This window comes from Hakea prostrata, chromosome 9, assembly GCF_041222555.1.
Source record: "Hakea prostrata isolate BN-2017 chromosome 9, UWA_Hpros_2, whole genome shotgun sequence".
NCBI classification, from domain to species: Eukaryota; Viridiplantae; Streptophyta; class Magnoliopsida; order Proteales; family Proteaceae; genus Hakea; species Hakea prostrata.
The window spans coordinates 1670767-1691105 of NC_142608.1; the positions used below are offsets into that span (position 1 = coordinate 1670767).

At 38.6% G+C, this 20339-nt stretch overlaps 2 protein-coding genes across 2 annotated transcripts; both read left to right on the top strand.

Annotated features, from left to right (window-relative positions):
* The first annotated feature begins 4698 nt into the window (after positions 1–4698).
* On the top strand, positions 4699–8676 carry LOC149003949 (cellulose synthase-like protein E6). Its single transcript, XM_089135578.1, has 8 exons — positions 4699–5043; positions 5156–5477; positions 6284–6424; positions 6642–6773; positions 6891–7103; positions 7199–7423; positions 7557–7904; positions 8036–8676. Exons 1-8 carry the CDS (start codon positions 4763–4765, stop codon positions 8585–8587), a joined length of 2214 nt encoding a protein of 737 aa, XP_088991704.1. The 5' UTR covers positions 4699–4762; the 3' UTR covers positions 8588–8676.
* Positions 8677–12233: 3557 nt separating this feature from the next.
* Positions 12234–17864, top strand: LOC149003950 (cellulose synthase-like protein E6). The gene is made up of 8 exons (XM_089135579.1): positions 12234–12628; positions 12723–13044; positions 15350–15490; positions 15633–15764; positions 15875–16087; positions 16177–16401; positions 16532–16879; positions 17006–17864. The coding sequence occupies exons 1-8, from the start codon at positions 12348–12350 to the stop codon at positions 17543–17545; spliced, it is 2202 nt and encodes a 733-aa protein (XP_088991705.1). The 5' UTR covers positions 12234–12347; the 3' UTR covers positions 17546–17864.
* The last annotated feature ends 2475 nt before the right edge of the window (positions 17865–20339 follow it).

A 20339-nucleotide genomic window follows, 5' to 3' on the forward strand; every position in this document is an offset into this window, starting at 1 on the left:
TACCCCTATTTAAACCCTCACATACTCAACTCTTAGGTGGGTGACCCATCTTCTATCTATACCTTGCAGAAAACGACCCACCACCATTGCCGAAAATCACCCCAACCCCTCTCACTACCGGGGACCACTGCCCTCTCTTTCTCCTGTTGGAAATCACCCCTACCAGCGACCACCGCCCTCAGAATAGCCAATAGGAAATTAGAACAAAAAGCCTACAGAAATGACAGTCTCTTAGATCTTCTAGCGTCCTTTCTAGGGTGGATCTTTTGTCTTCAATACCAAACTTTTCTAGGTAAATTCTCTGAAATCTCACTTTTCAATCCGCCAGTCAAAACCCAGCTACCCTTCATGGACTGTTCTTTCCTCCAATAATGATTAATTTGAAGGGTTTGTTTTTCAAAAAAAAGAATTCTGGGGTTTTTAGAAGGTGGGGTTGGATGGGGGAGTGTCTAATTGGATGGAAGAAATCTATCATTTCCACATTTCTGGAGGTGATTTTGCTATCCATCTATTTCTTATGACGATCATTCTTTGTATTTTCTTGTCCTCAAAAGTATTTGGTTGAATTCTGTAGAGAGTTTTAGGTGGGTTTTTGCAAGACCAAGCAAAGAGAGGATAGAAAGGAAAGAAGGAACTTTTCTATTTAGAGCTGAAAAATGGCAAGGATGCCACTAGGGGTGAAGCCGGGTTGAAGAAGAAGAGTGCATCATTATTCTTCAATCAACTTGATTTTGATTGTCACTGCAAATCTGATTCTCTTTTTAGGGAGAAGGGGGTGATTTCCAGCAGGGGAAGGTGAGGGTGGTGGTTGTTGGCAGGGAGAGGTTAAGGTGATTTTTGGCAATGGCTGTCACATCCGCTCAGCTGGTATCAATTCATCACCCGAAGACCAGAGGGTGGTGGTTGTTGGGAGGGAGAGGTTGGGGTGATTTTTGGCAATGACTGTCACATCCACCCAGCTGGTATCAATTCACCCGAAGACCATAGGGAGTGGTCCACAACTACAAGATCAAGTTTCATATTAATCACACACTATTCCACACAATAACATTATCATTGAGCAAGAATCAAATCAAAAGTTCAACATTTACCTAAGATTAAGCAACAAAATAATTAGCGGATCTCAGAAAGATCTCAAAACAATAAGTGGAAGCAAAGTCAAAACTAGTACAAAAGTTAATCCCCAAATGAAAAGTCAACCTAGAAAGGAAATAGTCAAATCTCCTATGGAATTACATCAAATGAATGTTTTTAATTAAGTGATAAAAATGAATTTCAAATGTCTCAGTTTGTTGAGTAATCTTTGTTTTCCTAAGTATGGGACTACTCTTGGTAAGCACAAGATATTGTGTTTCGGATTAATAAGTTTGATAATGTCACAAAGTAGGTCGTCATTCTTGTAATTTGGTACGTTGTATACATCGGTCACCGGTGTCTCATAATCTTGAAATGTTGAGGGTTCTAGATCTGCAATAATATCTAAAACAACAAAACCTATGAAGGATGAGTTCAGAAGAATTCAACGAGTAAATCATCGAGTTTGATAGCAAGCAACTCATTGACTATATTAAGGGAGAAAGGCATCCTCCTTCAACTATTGAATCTTGGATTCAAGATATTGTGTTTCGGATTAGTAAGTTTGATCAATGTACTCCCTCTTATATTCTTAGGAGTTCCAACATTTTGGCGGATCTCCCAGCCAAAAAAGCCCTTCAGTTTTGGGATTGAAAGGATGGTTATTTTTTCAGTTAGTGGTTAGTTGACTTATGTTCGTCTCCCACTTTTGCTTGCGTTGAATGAAGGAATGATTACCCAATGAAAGAGGAAAAAAAAGAGATCCATTATTGACAAAGCCCCATTAATTTCCTTCTCAAACTGTCAAATTTATGATTGAAACTTTTTTTTCTTCTAGTGTCATCGAAATTTTTTTTTTAAAAATATCACAGTAACTAGAGAAATGTACGCTCCCATAACAGGGGAGGGGAAACAAGAAGCCCTTGCGACCCTTTTCTCAAAAGGAAAATTGGACCAGGAACATAGAGGCTGTTTTCACATTGTTTTGTGTTGTGGCATTGTCTTAAACTTTTTCTTTTATTATTGTATCATGTTGTTTATCACCCTTCAAATTGAATCTGTGCCTTTTTTCTAAATAAAAAGAAAGAGTTTGCAATTTTTAATAATTTAGCAAGAGGAATCTAATTGGTGGTTAGGGGCAAGATAATATTGCAGGCTATGATCTTGCTTGGGAGGTGTGTCTAATGTGGTAGTGTTCGTGGTGCCTACTATTGGACGTACGCTATGTGGATTTTATCAAATCTCCCAGTCGTTAACATGGTTTCGATCGTTTTAAAAGAACTGATTTGTTTTCACTTAATTTGATGATATATGTACATGGTGTTTTAAAAAGCTGACTCATTGAACTAAGAGTTTACCTTGGCCTATACTACAAGAAAACTAGCCTACAGCGGCAATGCTGCCATAAATCTTAAAATGCCGCCGTAAACTTTTTCCTGCACTTCAAAAATGCAGGTAAAAACGTTGGTGATGATGATATACTCCACTGTTGAGCCCTTTTCTTGTAGTGCCAATTCACTTTGCTTCATGACAAGCTTGAAGTCACTACAACCTGCTGCACTTGAGAGGGTCTTCCATCTACAGTGAAAGTACTTGGAGACTGCATGGGTATATTATCCTACATTTATGGTGACAGTACTTGTAGATTACATGTATGTATTGTACTTTCCTCATTCAAAAATATAATTTTCATACTTCTACAGATATGTCATCAACTATATTTATTATTTGTACACAAATCAACAACCTATATTGGAAAGGAAGTGGAAGAAAAAATATAAAAAAAAGGTAACTGCAGAGTGCAGACATTATTTGCTGGGACCAACTTATTTTGGTGCTGAAGCGATTTTCTTTTTTAAACTAAACGTAGATGGGATCAGTTTGAAGTTCTAATGACACAGCAAGGAATAAAGTTGCAGGTCATGTTAGTTGAGAGTAGAGAGAGCAGAGACAGAGACAGAGACAGTTTAGGCGCTGATGAGCATGGAGACTGCAAAGCATGGGTATCTTCCACTGTTCGAAACCAAGCAAGCCAAGGGGTCGAGTGGCTTATCGATTCTTTGCTGCGTCCATGTTTGTGGCCATCTGCATGGTTTTGGTTTACAGAGTAAGCCATGTTCCTACTGGAGAAGAAGCTAAGGGAAGATGGGTAGGATTGGACTTTTTGTTGCTGAACTCTGGTTAGCTCTTTCTTGGTTCCTCAATCAGTCCCTTCGGTGGAACCTAGTTTATCGCTGCACTTTCAAGGACAGGCTCTCTGACAGGTACGTCTCCTTCCATTTTAACTAAGTAACGATCCTTCTTACACTGCAAGCGTAACATGTTTCTGATCTCTTGGACAATAACACAATTAAACAGGTTCGAGAAAGAATTACCAGGAGTGGACATATTTGTATGTGCAGCTGATTCAAGAGTAGAGCCAAAATTAACTAATGATACCAATTAATTAATGCTTCCAAATTATGTGTGCATCTTCATATTTTGAGTCAAAAGGGTATCAAAGAGAATCTAGGCTGATCATTTTCCCAATTCCCCTTAAGTAAATTGTAGCTGACTCAACTACTTCATCTAACTAGGATGACATGGATAACATTTATTTTCTTTGGGTGAAATAAAGAAAATATATGAAGAAAAAGGAGAAGCAATTGAGTTCATAAAAAACAATATATGTTTAATCTCTTACCTTTCAATTTACATTGGATTTTATGCCTCGTCGGAAACTTGATAGAATGAGCTTTTGATCCATAAACCCTACTTTAACAATGACAAACCTTATCCCAACTAAATGGAACCGGATATATGAATTATTGCCTTTCAATTGGCTCTATTTGAGGTCATACTAGGTAAGAAAGCTATGCATATTCTTTCTTACCACTGCTTTTAAGGTTATGGTAGGTTAGCCCCTAATTCTTTTAATATTTTTTAATTTAGATTAAATCACTTATCCATACATGGGCATATACAAGCTTCCGTTGAACTTGGTCATACCACCTCAAACAAAAACTTATCATTTATTGAAACTACTCGTAGACCGTTATCTTTTGAAGTTTTACTACTCATTCTTTTTTTCGAAATTTGATCGTGCTACCTCAAAAGACTTTCTTGAAACTTATCATTCATTAGAGCTTAACTTGTAAACCGAGTTGTAATATCATCATTCTTTATGTTATCTTTCGAAATTTTCCTAATCATTCATGTTAGCATATTTATTTCATCTACAATGAAATTATCAATACGGTACTTTTAACAGCAGCACAGGATTTTTGACCCAAAAACCATAACAGACAAAAGTCTACTATGAATATGAATATTGAGGGTTTTTTCAATATTTGTAATGTACACCAAACGCAAAATGTGAAGAATGGGATATGATACCACAAGTTACCTAAATAATTTTGTCTCCCCTTTGGTCATTGCTGACGATTCAATCTGGCGAACGTTACCAGCCACCACACAATTCTTCTCACAGCCCCATGGGAGCTAGATGAATAAGAATGGTTACTTGGGGGATAGGTAATCCGGCTGGACCGTTTTGGATTGATACATTTGTTTATTCAGGACGTGACGTCCACATATTTTCCTTATAAAAAGTTTTCTTGACGATAATCAAGTGGCTCACTTACGAGTTGCTCTGCAAGAGTATATTGCCCACTGCGGAGAGGGAGAAGAGTGTCGTCGTTGAGGAAGCATGGAAGCTACAAAGGGTGGGCATCTTCCACTGTTCGAAACTAAGGAAGCAAAGAGTCGAATGGCTTATCGATTGTTTGCTTTGTCCATGCTCGTGGCGATCTGTCTGGTTTTGGTGTACAGAGTGAGACATGTTCCATCTGGAGAAGGAGCTCAGGGAAGTTGGGCTTGGATTGGACTCTTTGTTGCTGAACTCTGGCTCTCTTTCGCTTGGGTCCTTCATCAACCCGTTCGTTGGAAGCCAGTTTATCGCTACACTTTCAAGGACAGGCTCTCCCAGAGGTACATACGTCTGTGTCTGTCTCCTTCCATTTAATTAGGTAACCCTCTTAACACTCAACAGTAATATGTTTTTTTTTTCTTTCTCTTCCTTCTTGGACAATAATACAAACAGGTTCGAGAAGGAATTGCCAGGAATAGATATATTTGTCTGTACCGCGGACCCAAGAGTGGAGCCACCAGTAATGGTGATCAACACCGTATTATCGGTCATGGCCTATGATTATCCGCCGGAGAAGCTCAGTGTTTATCTTTCCGATGATGGCGGATCTGAGTTGACGTTCTATGCAATGATAGAGGCTTCTCGCTTCTCTAAGCACTGGCTCCCTTTCTGCAAGAAATTCAAGGTCGAGCCTTCCTCTCCTTCAGCATATTTCTCCGGTAACTCTGATCAGCATCTTCATCCTCTCATGACCGACCATTACTCTTCCATTAAGGTAAGCCATAACTAAGAATTTCAGAACGCTCTTCACTGTACTCACTTGTCTTTTGGGGTAAATATCATAGTATGTACTACGTACTGGGATTCACATGGGAATTATAAATTCTAATAAGTTGCCTAGCCACGTCGCTTTCATGGCCAACCAAAGTGTTTTTTTTGTCTTTATCCAGGGTGCACAGTTCCGGTAACAGGGGTGGTGATCCGGACTTGTGGTGCCTATATTGCCTAATGTTGAATGGATGTCATATAGACTCCATTAAATCTCAAAATTCAATTCAAAATTGGTTTATTTCACTTAAGTTGGTATAATTTGCATATGCTCTTTCGTGCAGCTGAGATTTAATAGAATTCATGTAGTGTTCATCCAGCATTCGACACCACAGACACCACCATATCAAATGCAACAGCATAGCAAGATCATGTATTGGGGACTAGATATCGTTGTTATTGTATATAAGTTTTCTATTCTTATATGTTATGGTCACAATGACTGGGAGCCCATGGGCACAAGGAGGGGGTGGGGATGGTATAGGGAATGGAAATTCAAATCCATGACTTCATTGAACTTACTGCGTCTACATAAGAAGCTGGCACCAGTGTGCTAGACGCATATATATCCACAACTGTCATCATCATGTGTTCAACTATAATAACAACTTTCCTATAAAAGCAGGGTTTTGTATTTTGATGATTCTTGCATACACCTCATACTTGTATTATAGTTTCTGTTTTAACATAGTAGGTGTGAGAAATTGTTCTCAAATTACAAGTTAATTTGCTTCTCCCAATTTTTCATGGTAGAAATTGTACGTAGACATGGAGAACCGGATCAAGATTGTGACTGAGTTAGGTCAAGTTCCAAAAGAAATTCGCAGGGAACACAAAGGTTTTCTTGAATGGGACACAATTTTTAGTCCACGTGATCATCAAACCATTCTTCAGGTAATATGTAACACATCCCTACCTCTTTCAAGCCCAAAAATTTGATCAATTAGAAAACCCAGCAAGTTCTAAATTTTAATATTGATGGTAATGGCATTGTATCGACTGCTAATACAATTTCTTTTGCATTGATATACCATTGTGACTAAATCTTTGAAACGTAAAACATTTATTTATGTTGGATGACACTAATATGTTATTACCTTAATCCTATTAGATACTTATCGATGGAAAAGACCCCAATGCTGTGGACATGGAAGGACAGGCATTACCTTCTCTGGTATACATGGCCCGTGAGAAGAGACCCCAATACCATCATAACTTCAAGGCTGGAGCTATGAATGCCCTGGTAAATCAACCATTTATTAGCTAGAAACCATTCTCAGATGCACTCATCAATCAGGCAAGCATAGGCAGCACTGATTTAATGTTTTTCCTTTCTTTTTCTCATTATGTTGCCGAACAGATTCGGGTGTCTTCAAAGATAAGCAATGGTTCAGTTATTCTGAATGTAGACTGTGACATTTACTCGAATAGCTTGGATTCAGTAAGAGATGCATTGTGTTTTTTAATGGACGAGGAGAAGGGCCATGAGATCGCTTTTGTACAATATCCACAGAGCTTCAACAACATCACTAAGAATGATATCTATGGCAATTCCCTTAGAGCACTTTTTGAAGTAGGTAAATGTATTTATTTGTGTATGTATTGTGTACATCATATCGATCTCGAAAGAGTGTCTCATTTTCTTGGAATTGACGTTTTGTGATGAAGGCAGATTCCCATGGTTTTGATGGCTTCGGAGGGATTCTCTATATCGGAACTGGGTGTTTTCACAGGAGAGATACCCTATGTGGGATGAAATACACAAAGGCATACAAGAAAGAGTGGAAATCTAAGAATGATAGAATCGAAGGAGAAAGTCTGAATGAATTTCTTGAGAGAGTAAAGGCTCTTGCAAATTGTAACTACGAGGAGAACACCCAATGGGGAAAAGAGGTCTCTCTCTCTCTCTCTCTCTCTCTCTCTCTCTCTCTCTCTCTCTCTCCACACACACAAACACACACACACACATTTGCGCACACATCGCGCAGGCAGGTTTCTTAATTGAATGATTTGTAATTGTGTGCAGATGGGTTTGAAGTACGGATGTGCACTTGAGGATGTGATTACAGGTTTGGATATTCTATATAGAGGATGGAAATCAATATATTTAAATCCAGCAAAGAAGGCATTCCTTGGTGTTGCTCCAGTTACGTTGGATCAGATGCTTGTGCAACATAAGAGATGGGCTGAAGGTCAACTTCAGATTTTTCTCTCTAGGTACTGTCCCTTCTGGCAAGGTCATGGAAGGATCAATATCGGACTTCAGATGATGTATTCCCACTACAACTTGTGGGCTACTTATGGCCCTCCAACACTATATTATCTCATCATCCCTTCACTTTGTCTCCTTAAAGGCATTCCTCTCTTTCCTAAGGTTGGTTTTCTTAAGGTGCCTATATGAATCCATGTTGCATTATTTTCTTTGCTTCAATCAAGTTCATACATACTCGCATATGAGCTCTATGTCTTCCTTCTCTAACCCTAGAAGTATAACTCTTTTGGCAGATCTCAAGTGCATGGTTTCTCCCTTTTGCATATTTAATCATTGCCAATTGCACATATAGCTTAGGAGAGTTCTTATGGGCTGGTGGCTCACTCCAAGCTTGGTGGAATGACAAACGAATATGGATCTTTAGGAGGACAAGTTCTTATGTCTTCACCGTTTTGGACACAATGCTCAAGGTAATCGGGATTACTGAATCCGGATTTGCCATCACGGCAAAGGTGGCTGATGATGATGTTATGAAGAGGTACGAGCAGGAGATGATGGAGTTTGGAAATGATTCTCCCATGTTTACTCTCCTAACAATAGTTGCTTTGCTTAACTTACTCTGTTTGCTTGGAGGAATGAAGAGATTGCTCCTTGGTCCTGGTGTGGATGTCTTAAACACATCATGCTTGCAAATCTTTTTGTGTGCATATGTGGTAGCCATTAATCTTCCAATCTACCAAGGCATCTATCGCACAGACAAAGGCCGCATACCTTCTTCTCTTGCCTTGAAATCATTTGTTTTGGCTCTAATGGTCTGCATGCTACCGATCGATGTGAAGAACTAGTATAAATGACAGATTTCTTGTATAATGTCCTATCGCTGGTCTTTGTTTTCCTTAAAACAAGGGGTATGCTAATCTTTTACGTTTTTCTCCACCCATCTTCCCTTCTTCCAATCTCTCCTCTCTTGTAATTTTTCTGTTTTCTTTCTTCAAATAGGCTTGATAGCTCGGGTAGTTAGACAAGGGTCCTCCTTTCGAAGGAAAAGCATATTCTAAATGAGTCTCAATGTGTTAGTTTGAGCTAGCTCTCTAATCATCTCTTGCAATCTATTGATTTTTTTTTCCTTCTTTTGGTGAACAAAATTTCTTTCGTTAGAGTACCATATACAATTGGAGTCAGACAAAGACAAGTCTAACACCCAAAGCGTGGAACAAGGCTAGTCAAGTCTATCTGCATCATTGACAGCCCTTTGAGCCAAGGTGTGAGGAGTGGCATTGCACTCCCTTAATTGGCATAAAAGAAAAAGTACAAGATTCAAATGGAGGACACATTCAGCCTATGTCTTCTATATGAAAGTGTAGGGTTGGGTAAAATTAGTGTGTTATCTCAATATGAGAGTAACATAGGTATATATATAGAGTATGCATGAGTATAACACAAGATACTGTATGAAAGAGAGAAAATACATAATATAATACTCTATTTTCTCTATTCTCTAACACCCTCCTGCAAAGTCAAGGGTCCAGGAAGAAGCTTGACTTTGGACCAAGAAGATAAAACTAAGAAGATGAGAGCCCTTTGGTGAGAATATCTGCTAACTGGTCAATAGTAGAAATATAGCAAACTTGAAGATTGCCCTTGGCCACTTTATGACGAACAAAGTGAAAATCCACTTCAATATGCTTGGTTCAAACATGGAAAACAAGGTTGACCGACAAGTAAGTGGCCCCAATATTGTCACACCATAAGACTGGAGCTAGGAGAAGACTGTGAAATGCCCAACACTAAAAGAAGAGATTCGATACCATATGAAAGAGAGAAAATACATAATACAATACTCTATTTTCTCTATTCTCTAACATTCTAGTATGTTTTGCAAGCAGAAGGGGAAAACAATTTGAGCATGAATCATGTTAATCAAACTCTGACAATCACTCTCCACCTGAATCCTACCAACATCGTCATCAGCAACAATAAGGAGAAAACCTTTCCGAATGGCAAGAGCTTCCCCTTCCAATGGAGTATTGAACACACAGGGAATTGAAACAGCGAAAACAAAGTCATCATTCCTTTTTTTTCAAAATAACCCCAAAACCACTCTTTGCATCTTGAAATGCAACATCTACATTCTACTTAAATAAAACCCAACACGGGAGGAAGCCAATGTAAACGTTCCTTGCAAACAAGCTCCTTAATCTGCTAGACAAAGGAATAATACTTGTTGATATTCTTCATAACTTCTAACTCCTTCACATAGAACTTCTGATAGAGAACTTTGTACGACCTCAAAAAGTAGTTTGTTTCTTGCCTTCCACAATCCCATCATATATAGAACGCCAAACCTAAAATCCCTGCCTCATAGATTTATCCTTACTCAGTTTTCCTCTAGTGTATAAATTCAAGAAGAGAGATTATCTCTAGGAGTAGCAATCCCCAAATCTGGATTAAACCATGTAGCCCTTGCAAAACAGCAGTCCCAAATTATATGTTGGATACTCTCCACTTCAACCCTATATCTTTGATGTACAGCACTCATCTACCTTAATTAGCCTTCCCCCTCTTCAAAGCAGCGGCAGTGGCTAGTTCATCCAAAAGACATCTCCATAAAAAAAATAAAAAATAAAAAGACTAGACTTTTGGTGCAGCCTTACATCTCCATATATATCTCCAAATTCCTTGGGGACTTGAGAAACAGATCCATGCATAATACTTGCCTCTTCATCAACCAAGTTACATAGGAAGTGATAAGTAGACTTAGCTCAATATAGTCCCTTACTTGTTGGCCCCCAAACCTGATGATCCTCCTTGGGAAAAAAAGCTAATTTAATATGAAAAATAGCCTTGGCATCATTCTAATGGAGGCACTCCTCTATCAAATGTTGTTTCCAGGTTCTAGACAGTAGATCAATCAAATCCAAGACCCACTTTATTGCCCCACTTCTAATGCTCAACGGACTGATCTTGTATTTTGGACTTTTAGGGACCCAAGCATCATCCCAAACACTTATTTTCTCTCTTAAACCAACTACCCATAATAGACCAGCAGTGAGAACATCTCTGCCTTCTAAAATCCCCCCTCCAAGCCCAAGAGAGCCTTGAACCCAATATGGCTTCAAGAAGTGAACAGTTGGCAAATAAACTTGCTTGTACAAGGGAGCCCAATGGGAACTTGGATTCTTCCATAATCTCCAAGCTAGCTTACCAAGTTAGGCTTTATTCTAATCAAAGGATCCTTAAAGCCAAGTCCACCCCTATCCATAGACCTACTCATTTTCTTCCAAGACATCCAATAGGTCCTTTTTTTTAAGCTAAAAAGTGAGAAACAACATTTTTGAGCTAATTATGATGCTTGACAGGAAGCTTAAATTGAGAAGAGGCATAAATTTAACTATTCAAAGAACCTCCTTACAAACATGAGACAGCAGCTTGTCCTTCCAATTCTACATTTTATTACATGTCCTCTCATTAATTTTCTTCAAAAAAACTTCCTTTTAGACATACCAAACTCCAGAGGTAGGTCAAGGTATTTCTTAGGTCCTTAAAATAGCAAAATCTTAAAAGACTACTAGGGGATATAAACATAGGGAGGTAGACTCGTGCAAATCACTATAAAATCTCCAAATTAGTTCAAATGTTGATGAGCCAATCAAGAAGAACACAAGATGGAACACTGATAAATGTCTATTAACAAAGGAGTGAAATATGACCAGATTGTCCTATCCATCATAGATGATTCATCCAAATAGATGGTATCCAATGTTATTACCATGCCTGAGGGTTAAAGGAAAAACTACACTAAACAAAAACCAATTAGATGTGCTTAATATCACTTCACCTCACTAATGCTAATTGGGAAGTGTATCACCATATTTTGTCTGAGTGGTTATCAAAGAGAATATAATCGCTGGATCTTTTCCCCAGTTGTTTTTAAATGACTCATGGCTGACTCAACTACTTTATCCAACAACATGATTGAAATTTATAGGGGAGTAAAGAAAGCATTAAAGATTAAGACTAGAGTAGTGCAATTTCAATAAACATAGGCAAAGGATTTTATTTATTTATTTTTGGATAAAAAATAAATTCATTCAATAAAAGAGCTATTATATTAATAGCAATGACATCTACGTCGCAACAACTCAAAACAAAAGATTGGACTTATGACAAACTTTGGGTAGTTCCATCAAAAGAGCAAACCTGAACAAGGAATATATCAAAGAGTAAGAATCGCTTGAAATATTAAATAGAAGTGACTAAAAAGCATTATTGAGGGAAAAATTGTCCAAAAACATTGGTTCGAGAAGACTAGTAGTAATGGTAATTGTTTATATATTTATCAAGTTATTTCTCGGTTTTGTCATTGCTGACGATTCAATTTTTTGAAATTCACTAACCACGACAATTCATCTCACAGCTCCAATGTGAGCTACGTGAATCAGGCCTGTGATCCCCATTATTGGATTGATACATTTGTCGGGAAGTTCACATGTTTTCCTTTTTAAATGGTTTTCTTCACAATAAGTGGCTGACTTGCAGGTTGCTCGGCAAGAGTACATCGCCTACTGTGGAGAGGCACAGAGAGAAGAGTGCAGTTGGGCAAGCATGGCAGCTCCAAAGGATGGGTATCTTCCACTCTTCGAAACTAAGAAAGAGAAGGGTCGAGTCGCCTATCGATTGTTTGCTTTGTCCATGCTTGTAGCGATCTGTTTCGTTTTGGCGTACAGAGTGAGACATGCTCCATCTGGAGAAGGAGCTCCGGGAAGATGGGCTTGGATTGGACTCTTTGTTGCTGAACTCTGGTTCTCTTTCTCTTGGCTTCTTCATCAACCCGTTCGTTGGAACCCAGTTTATCGCTACACTTTCAAGGACAGGCTCTCGCAGAGGTACGTCTGTGTCTATCTCTTCCATTTAATTAAGTAACTCTCATAACACTGCAACCGTAATAGTACTTTTTCTCTTGGAGAATAACACAAACAGGTTCGAGAAGGAATTGCCAGGAGTGGATATATTTGTATGTACAGCGGACCCAAGATTGGAGCCACCAATAATGGTGATCAACACCGTATTGTCGGTCATGGCCTATGATTATCCGCCGGAGAAGCTCAGTGTTTATCTTTCCGACGATGGCGGATCAGAGTTGACGTTCTATGCAATGATAGAGGCTTCTCGCTTCTCTAAGCACTGGCTCCCATTCTGCAAGAATTTCAATGTTGAACCTTCCTCCCCTTCAGCCTTTTTCTCCGGTCACTCTGATCAGCTTCTTCATCCTCTCATGACCAACCATTACTCTGCCATTAAGGTAAGTCTAACTAAGAATTTGCAAAAGCTCTGCCACTATCATAGTATTTACTATCATGTGAATTATAACTTCTTAGGATGAGTTCCATACTGTACATCTAGTGTTGTTACACAAACAAAAGACAGAGATATAGTCCTATCCAAGCTTGTCAGGATCAAAGATTTCGGGATTAGATTAGCAACCTATGGAAGTGTGAGGCGACAAGGTATGGGCAGGTTGGGAGAAGAGAATCTAGATCCCTCATAGGCCAACTGAAGTTGGAAAGCCTGCTCAGATGGATCCACATCGTCAATTCATTTTGGATCATTCCCTGCATTATATCTGCATTTTATTTTCCAAGCTAGGGTAAAAAAGAAAAGAGAAAGACAACCACTTGACATGGGTTTTGCATATTGATGATTTTTTTATTTCCAATAAGAGTTCACATCCTCTCTAGCCCTGAGTTCAGCAGCCATCAAGTCCCATTCAATTTGGTTTACCCAAAAAAAAAAAATTCCCATTCAATTTGGTTTATGAATGTCACCTGCCTCTTTTTTTTCTTTTTTCTTTTTTTCACCGTTAGAACCCTAGAACCTCTAATTAGATTTTAAACCAATTTAACTACTATTGGTTCATGATGACTTAGATCAAGCCAAAGCATTAAACCAAACCCTAAACCTTCAGCTTTCCATTCTTTCCAACCACTGACAAACTACTCGTATGCGTTTCCGTCTGCCTTTCCCTTTCTTTATTTAATCTAACCTTAAACCTTTCCTTCCTTCTCGGACTGCTCCATTGGAAGGAACAAGAAGGAAAGAAAGAGATGCTCTGTGTAAGTTGGGAGGATTTCTATCCTTTTGTGGGATGAGTTGTGGATCGATTTTTGAAGACAAAACTAGAGGAGTATAAGAGATGAACACAGTGATGATCAAACAAGAAAGTCTCGGAGATTGAAGCTGTGATCATGACTTCTTAATTCTCGAATCTTGCAACGAAGTATTTGCACAAATCTTTCTAATGGATATTCAAAGTGTTGTTCCAAAATCTATTAGCTCCTGGTTTGATTTTAGGATGACCCAAACCAGCTATATGTAGACAAGAAAAGTAGTGAGAGTGGGCTGCCTCTTAGAATGGGAAGTCATTTCCGATGGTAAAGTCAAATCTTGGATAACACAAATTCCCACAATGAGGAGTTAATGCCCGAAGAGTTCTGGGTCTCTTGATAAGTTTTAGGAGAATAAATGCAATTCTAATCTTGGTGTACCTCTCCTGTCCTCCTTCTCACTCTTATAGATGAATTCTAGGTTCTTTATGGAGAAGACAAACCTTGACCATCGAATCCCTTCAATTAGGACAAAGGGCTAGGATTGAATGTCATCCCAATCTTGCTGGATAAGCTAAGGGCTTAATACACCTTCCCTCAAGTCTGTCAGTGATCTTGACTTGCGTGGGCTTTGGATGTGATGTGTTCCTTGAACACCCAAAAAGATTTGGAACAATTGGCGCTCCCTTGATAAGCACTAAGCATTTAATGTATAAGAGCAAGGCAGCTAAATTTAATGCTCAGACATGCATGCAGATAGAAATGGGTAGTTTCCCATTGTCTCGCCACTTTTTCCGAGAAGTAACATCTCAGATATCCATTGAATACCTATACCGGTATGTTAAAACCTGCACGTGGTAATCTCATGAGGGTTGTCCCAAGGATGAGTCATTTCCTGGAAAGTGTACACCAGAATGTAACTAAATGGCTCCTTGACCCAAGTCAAAACTAGGTGTGCCAAGCAAAATGGTTCATACATGTTTGATGGCCTAAACCAAAATTTGGTATAACACAAAGGATCTGCATAAATTTGTGGAAGAAATCTATTCTGCATAGATTCTTCAAGGAAGATTTGCATATAAGTAAAACCTATTAATTCTTCCAGACATGGATTCCTCCAGCTACAGTAATAGATTCCCACGACGATGATGCCGCTGCCAATGTTGAGAAAAAGATTAGAGACCTGGTGAGTGAAAAGTAAGGATTTGTTTAAGGTTTGGTTAATCTGAGTCACCAAGAACTAATATTAGTTAAACTGGTTTAAAATATAATTATAGATTCTAAGCATCTAACAGTTGAAAGAAAAAAAAAGGGACTGGCAGCATTCATAAGTTAAATGCCACTTGATTGCTGCTGAACTCTTGGATGTGAGCCCTTCCTATAGTGGAGGGAGCTCCATGCATAGGATATGCCTCATACTCGTTGTATTTATTGTTTTAACATAGTAGGTATACAAAATTGTTCTCAAATTACATGCATGCTTCTCCCAATTTTTCATGGTAGAAATTGTATGAAGACATGGAGAACCGGATCAAGATTGTGACAGACTTGGGTCAAGTTTCAAAAGAATTTCGCAGGGAGCACAAAGGTTTTCTTGAATGGGATACAAATTCTAGTCCACGTGATCACCAAACCATTCTTCAGGTAATATGTGACACACCCTACCTCTTTCAAGATAGCAAAAAAACCAGCAACCTTAGTCACTGAGATTTTAATTGATATATAAATAGTAACTGGTTCCTTGAAATCTAAAAAAGAAACCTTTTGTTTATATTGGATCTATCAGATACTAATCGATGGAAAAGACCCCACTGCTGTGGACATGGAAGGACAAACTTTGCCCACTCTGGTATACATGGCCCGTGAGAAGAGACCTGAATACCATCATAACTTCAAAGCTGGAGCTATGAATGCCCTGGTAAATTAACAAGCTAGAAACCCTTCTTAGATACACTCAATATATCATGCAAGCACAAGGCAGCACTGATTTAATCTCATTCTTTTTTCATTTTGTTGATGAAAATACAGATTAGGGTATCTTCAAAGATAAGCAATGGTACAGTAATTCTGAATGTGGATTGTGACATGTACTCAAATAGCATGGATTCAGTGAGAGATGCATTGTGTTTTTTAATGGACGAGGAGAAGGGCCATAAGATTGCTTTTGTACAGTATCCACAGAGTTTCAACAACATCAGTGAGAATGATATCTACGGCAATTCCCTTAGAGCATTTTTTGAGGTAGGTAAACATATTTATTTGTGTATATATAGTGTACATCAAGTGTCAAGAGTGTCTCATTTTCTTGGAATTGATGTTTGGTGATGAAGGCAGATGCCCATGGTTTTGATGGCTTCGGAGGGATTCTCTATATGGGAACTGGGTGTTTTCACAGGAGAGATACCCTATGTGGGATGAAATACACAAAGGCATACAAGAAAGAGTGGACATCAAAGAATGATAGAATCGAAGGAGAAAGTCTAAATGAATTCCTTGAGAGAATAAAAGCTCTTGCTAGCTGTAATTATGAGAAGAACACTCAATGGGGAAAAGAGGTTCAACACCCCCCCCCCCCCAAACACACCCTCTCTCTCTCTCTCTCTCTCTCTCTCTCTCTCTCTCACACAGCACATACAGATGGATGATAGCAGGTGTGTTTCTTAATTGAATGATTTGTAATTGCAGATGGGTTTGAAGTATGGATGTGTACTTGAGGATGTGATTACAGGTTTGGCTATTCAATGTAGAGGATGGAAATCAATGTATTTAAATCCGAAAAAGAAGGCATTCCTTGGTGTTGCTCCAATTACGTTGGATCAGACGCTTGTGCAACATAAGAGATGGACTGAAGGTCATCTTCAGATTTTTTTCTCAAGGTATTGTCCCTTCTGGCAAGGTCATGGAAGGATCAATATTGGACTTCAGATGATCTATTCCCACTACAACTTGTGGGCTACTTATGGCCCTCCAACACTGTATTACCTCGTCATCCCTTCACTTGGTCTCCTCAAAGGCATTCCTCTCTTTCCTAAGGTTGGTTCTCTTGTAGGTGGTTATATGAATCCATGTTGCTATAGTTGCTTGGCTCCAAGATCATACCCACATACGAGCTCTACGTCTTCCTTCTCTTAACATGAAAGTGCAACTCTTCTTTTTCAGATCTCAAGCCCATGGTTTCTCCCTTTTGCATATTTAATCATTGCCAGTTCCACATACAGCTTAGGAGAGTTCTTAAGGGCTGGTGGCTCACTCCAAGCTTGGTGGAATGACAAACGAATATGGATCTTTAGGAGGACAACTTCTTACATCTTCACCGTTGTGGACACAATGGTCAAGGTAATAGGGATTACTAAATCGGGATTTGCCATCACAGCAAAGGTGGCTGACAATGATGTGCTGAAGAGGTATGAAAAAGAGATCATGGAGTTTGGAAATGATTCTCTCATGTTTACTATCCTTACAGTAGTTGCTTTGCTCAACTTACTTTGTTTGCTTGGAGGAATGAAGAGATTTCTCCTTGGTCGTGGTTCTGACATCTTAAGCACATTATGCTTTCAAATCTTTCTGTATGCATATGTGGTAGCCATTAATCTTCCAGTCTACCAAGGCATCTATCGCACAGACAAAGGCCGCATACCTTCTTCTCTTGCCTTGAAATCATTTGTTTTGGCTCTAACAGTCTGCATGCTACCCATGTGAAGAATTAGTATGAATAACAGATTTCTTGCATATTGTCCTATTGTTGATCTTTGCTTCAATCAAAACAATGGGTATGCTAATCTTTTCCTTTTTCTCCGCCCATCTTTCCTTCTTCCAATCTCTTTCTTTCTCTTGGAATTCATGTTTCCCTTCTTTATGTAGGCTTGATTGCTTGGGTAATTGGGTTAAACGACAATCCTCCTTTCGGAGGAAGAGCATATTTGAAATGAAATTAAGAAGTCTCAATGTGTTAGTTTGAGCTAGCTCTTGATCATCTCTTGCAACATGTATGTCACATCCCACCAAGTGGTATCAAGCCAAACCGAAAACCCACGGTGTGATCCTCAAACATAGGATCTCGCGTTATAAGACCATAACCATAACAGTAAATGCAGCACGATAAGAGAAATAAGACTAAAGGCAATAATCAATAGAAACTGAAAATTTCACTAAAGAAATTGTTGTATTGGAGACGCCAATGGGACCTGGTTTTTATCAACACAAAACTCCATGTAGGTGCATGGAGTGCTCCTATGATACCTATTGATGGAAGATGGTCCAAGTGGTCAGCCACTTGGATAAAGCGATGAAGAAGGGTCTCATGACTCCTTTCATTGAAAGATATAAGATATAATACCTTAAACTAATGAAAGACAATAACAAAACATGATGAGACATAACTTTTGATAGTTTTTTGCTTCCACTGATACATTCCTTCAATGCATATATCCATTTGATTCGTTCAATATTATTTCCTTGGAATTGGAACCATTTATTCCATTATTAATTATTAAATTGTTCTTTTGCTCTTGATTATGGCATTGTGTGTCTTATTCATTACTTAATAGTGTAACTAGGGATTTTGTGGCTGTGAATCACAACCACGGATTGTCGAGGAAGTTTGATACCGTCGGGTGGGGTGTGATGTTCTCCTTTCACTGCGTCTTTGGCTATTAACATAAAGAATTTACCTTTTCAGATTTCAACACCACGATTTCTAGCTTTTGCACATTTGATCATTGTCACTTCCACTTACATTTTCATAGAGTTCTTATGGATAGGTGAATCAATCTAAAGATGGTGGAATGACAAAAGGGGATCCATAGGAGGACAACTTCTTACCTATTTGCCATCATAGACACAATGCTCAAGTTATTAGGGTTTTCTGAACCTAGATTCATCATCACAAGAAAGGTGGCTGACAATGATGTGTTGTAGAGATATGAACAAGAGATGGTGGAGGTTGGAACCAATTCTCCCAAGTTTACCATCTTGACAATAGTTGCATTGCTCAACCTATTTAGTTTGTATTCAGGGATAAAGAGATCGCTCATTGATCATGCTACTAATGTTTTAGAGACATGGTGCTTGTAAATCCTTCCGTGTGAATCTATGGCATCCATTAATCTTCTATTCCATCAAACCCTCTTCTTCCGCAAGGACAAAGGTCGAATACCGTGATTAGTTGTTTTGGCTTTACTCCTCCATTCTTTCCATGTATGGCTAGTCTATGGCTCTAAGTCTCCACCCACCACTAAAAGTGATAAGAAAATATATGAATAAAAAACAAAAATTGAAAGATCAATCAAATGACGAATTTCTGTTACGGAATTCATTGAACAAAATACAAAACACAACCATTGGAATGGCCATGCATGGCTGCATAATCCGAGCGATGATGGGTCAAAATTTTGGTGAAAAGATATTATCCATATTGTAAGAGATCCTCGGGTTGAGTAAAACCAAAAAAAGCACATCACTCATTATTTAGTTGGGAGAGCATTTCCCACGCTGTTAGCATAGGAAAGAATATCCATACCAACAAGTCACGCTTCTAAATAGTGTATATCGCCAAGTTTTTTATGGAATGGTATCAAAGAGAATCTCATGGTTGGATTTTTCCCTAGATCTTGCTAGGCTGGTGTGCCTAAGGTAGTGGTACTTGTGGTGTCTAGCATTGGATGAACATATGAATTTCATTAAATCTCAACAACACAAAAGAATGAATCGGTTCAAATCAAGGAAAAACTGTTTAGATCACCCCCTCTCTTTTTTTGGGTAACATGTTTATTTCATTTGAATTAGTATAATTTGTGCGTGTTCTTTGGAGCGTCAGATTTAATGAAATCCACATGACATCCATCTAACTTTGCACACTACAGGTACCACCACATTAGATGCATCAACCTGGCAAGATCCTACCCCAATTGTCCTTTGAATGAATTATAGTTAACTATTTCATCCGAGTAGGATAACATTGTTGAAATTTATTTTATAGGGAAATAAAGAAATTTCATGAAGATTTGTTTATTTGGTAGAAGAAATTGCATGAAGATTAAGACTAGCGACCACCACAACTCATCTCACAGCCCCCCATGTGAGCTATGAATCTGAAAGAGGGGAGAGGGAGAGGGAAGGGGACCTTTTGAATCTAAAGTAAATTTTATCCGAGGCAGAAAAGTGTATAACATTAATGGACCCCAGTGTCCTCCTTCACACTAGGTGTCAAGGTTGAATATTATTCACCTAGTGAATTTCACTCAAAATTTTAAGTAAAGAATACATGGACGATTGCCAATCATTAATATCGTATCACAGAAAAACAAGTTATATAATCTAGAAGAAAATCATATAGGAGATGGAATCCGGATCATCTCCCCGTCGGGGGAGCACAGAGTAACAACTTGAAGAGATGTTGCTGACGTTATCCCAAAAAGAATGTAAGATCATCATGGAGAAAATCAGATCAACCAAAGCCAAAACCTTCACTAGCAGGCATTCCTGAAGCTGCCCC

Excerpts from the sequence above, each read along its gene's own strand:
- LOC149003950 (XM_089135579.1), top strand. The coding sequence starts at position 12,348 with ATGGCAGCTCCAAAGGATGGGTATCTTCCACTCTTCGAAACTAAGAAA. Across the intron at positions 15,491-15,632 it reads ATCACCAAACCATTCTTCAG|ATACTAATCGATGGAAAAGA; the intron begins GTAATATGTGAC and ends TGGATCTATCAG. Across the intron at positions 16,088-16,176 it reads CCCTTAGAGCATTTTTTGAG|GCAGATGCCCATGGTTTTGA; the intron begins GTAGGTAAACAT and ends TTGGTGATGAAG.
- LOC149003949 (XM_089135578.1), top strand. The coding sequence starts at position 4,763 with ATGGAAGCTACAAAGGGTGGGCATCTTCCACTGTTCGAAACTAAGGAA. Across the intron at positions 5,044-5,155 it reads AAGGACAGGCTCTCCCAGAG|GTTCGAGAAGGAATTGCCAG; the intron begins GTACATACGTCT and ends TAATACAAACAG. Across the intron at positions 7,424-7,556 it reads ACACCCAATGGGGAAAAGAG|ATGGGTTTGAAGTACGGATG; the intron begins GTCTCTCTCTCT and ends AATTGTGTGCAG.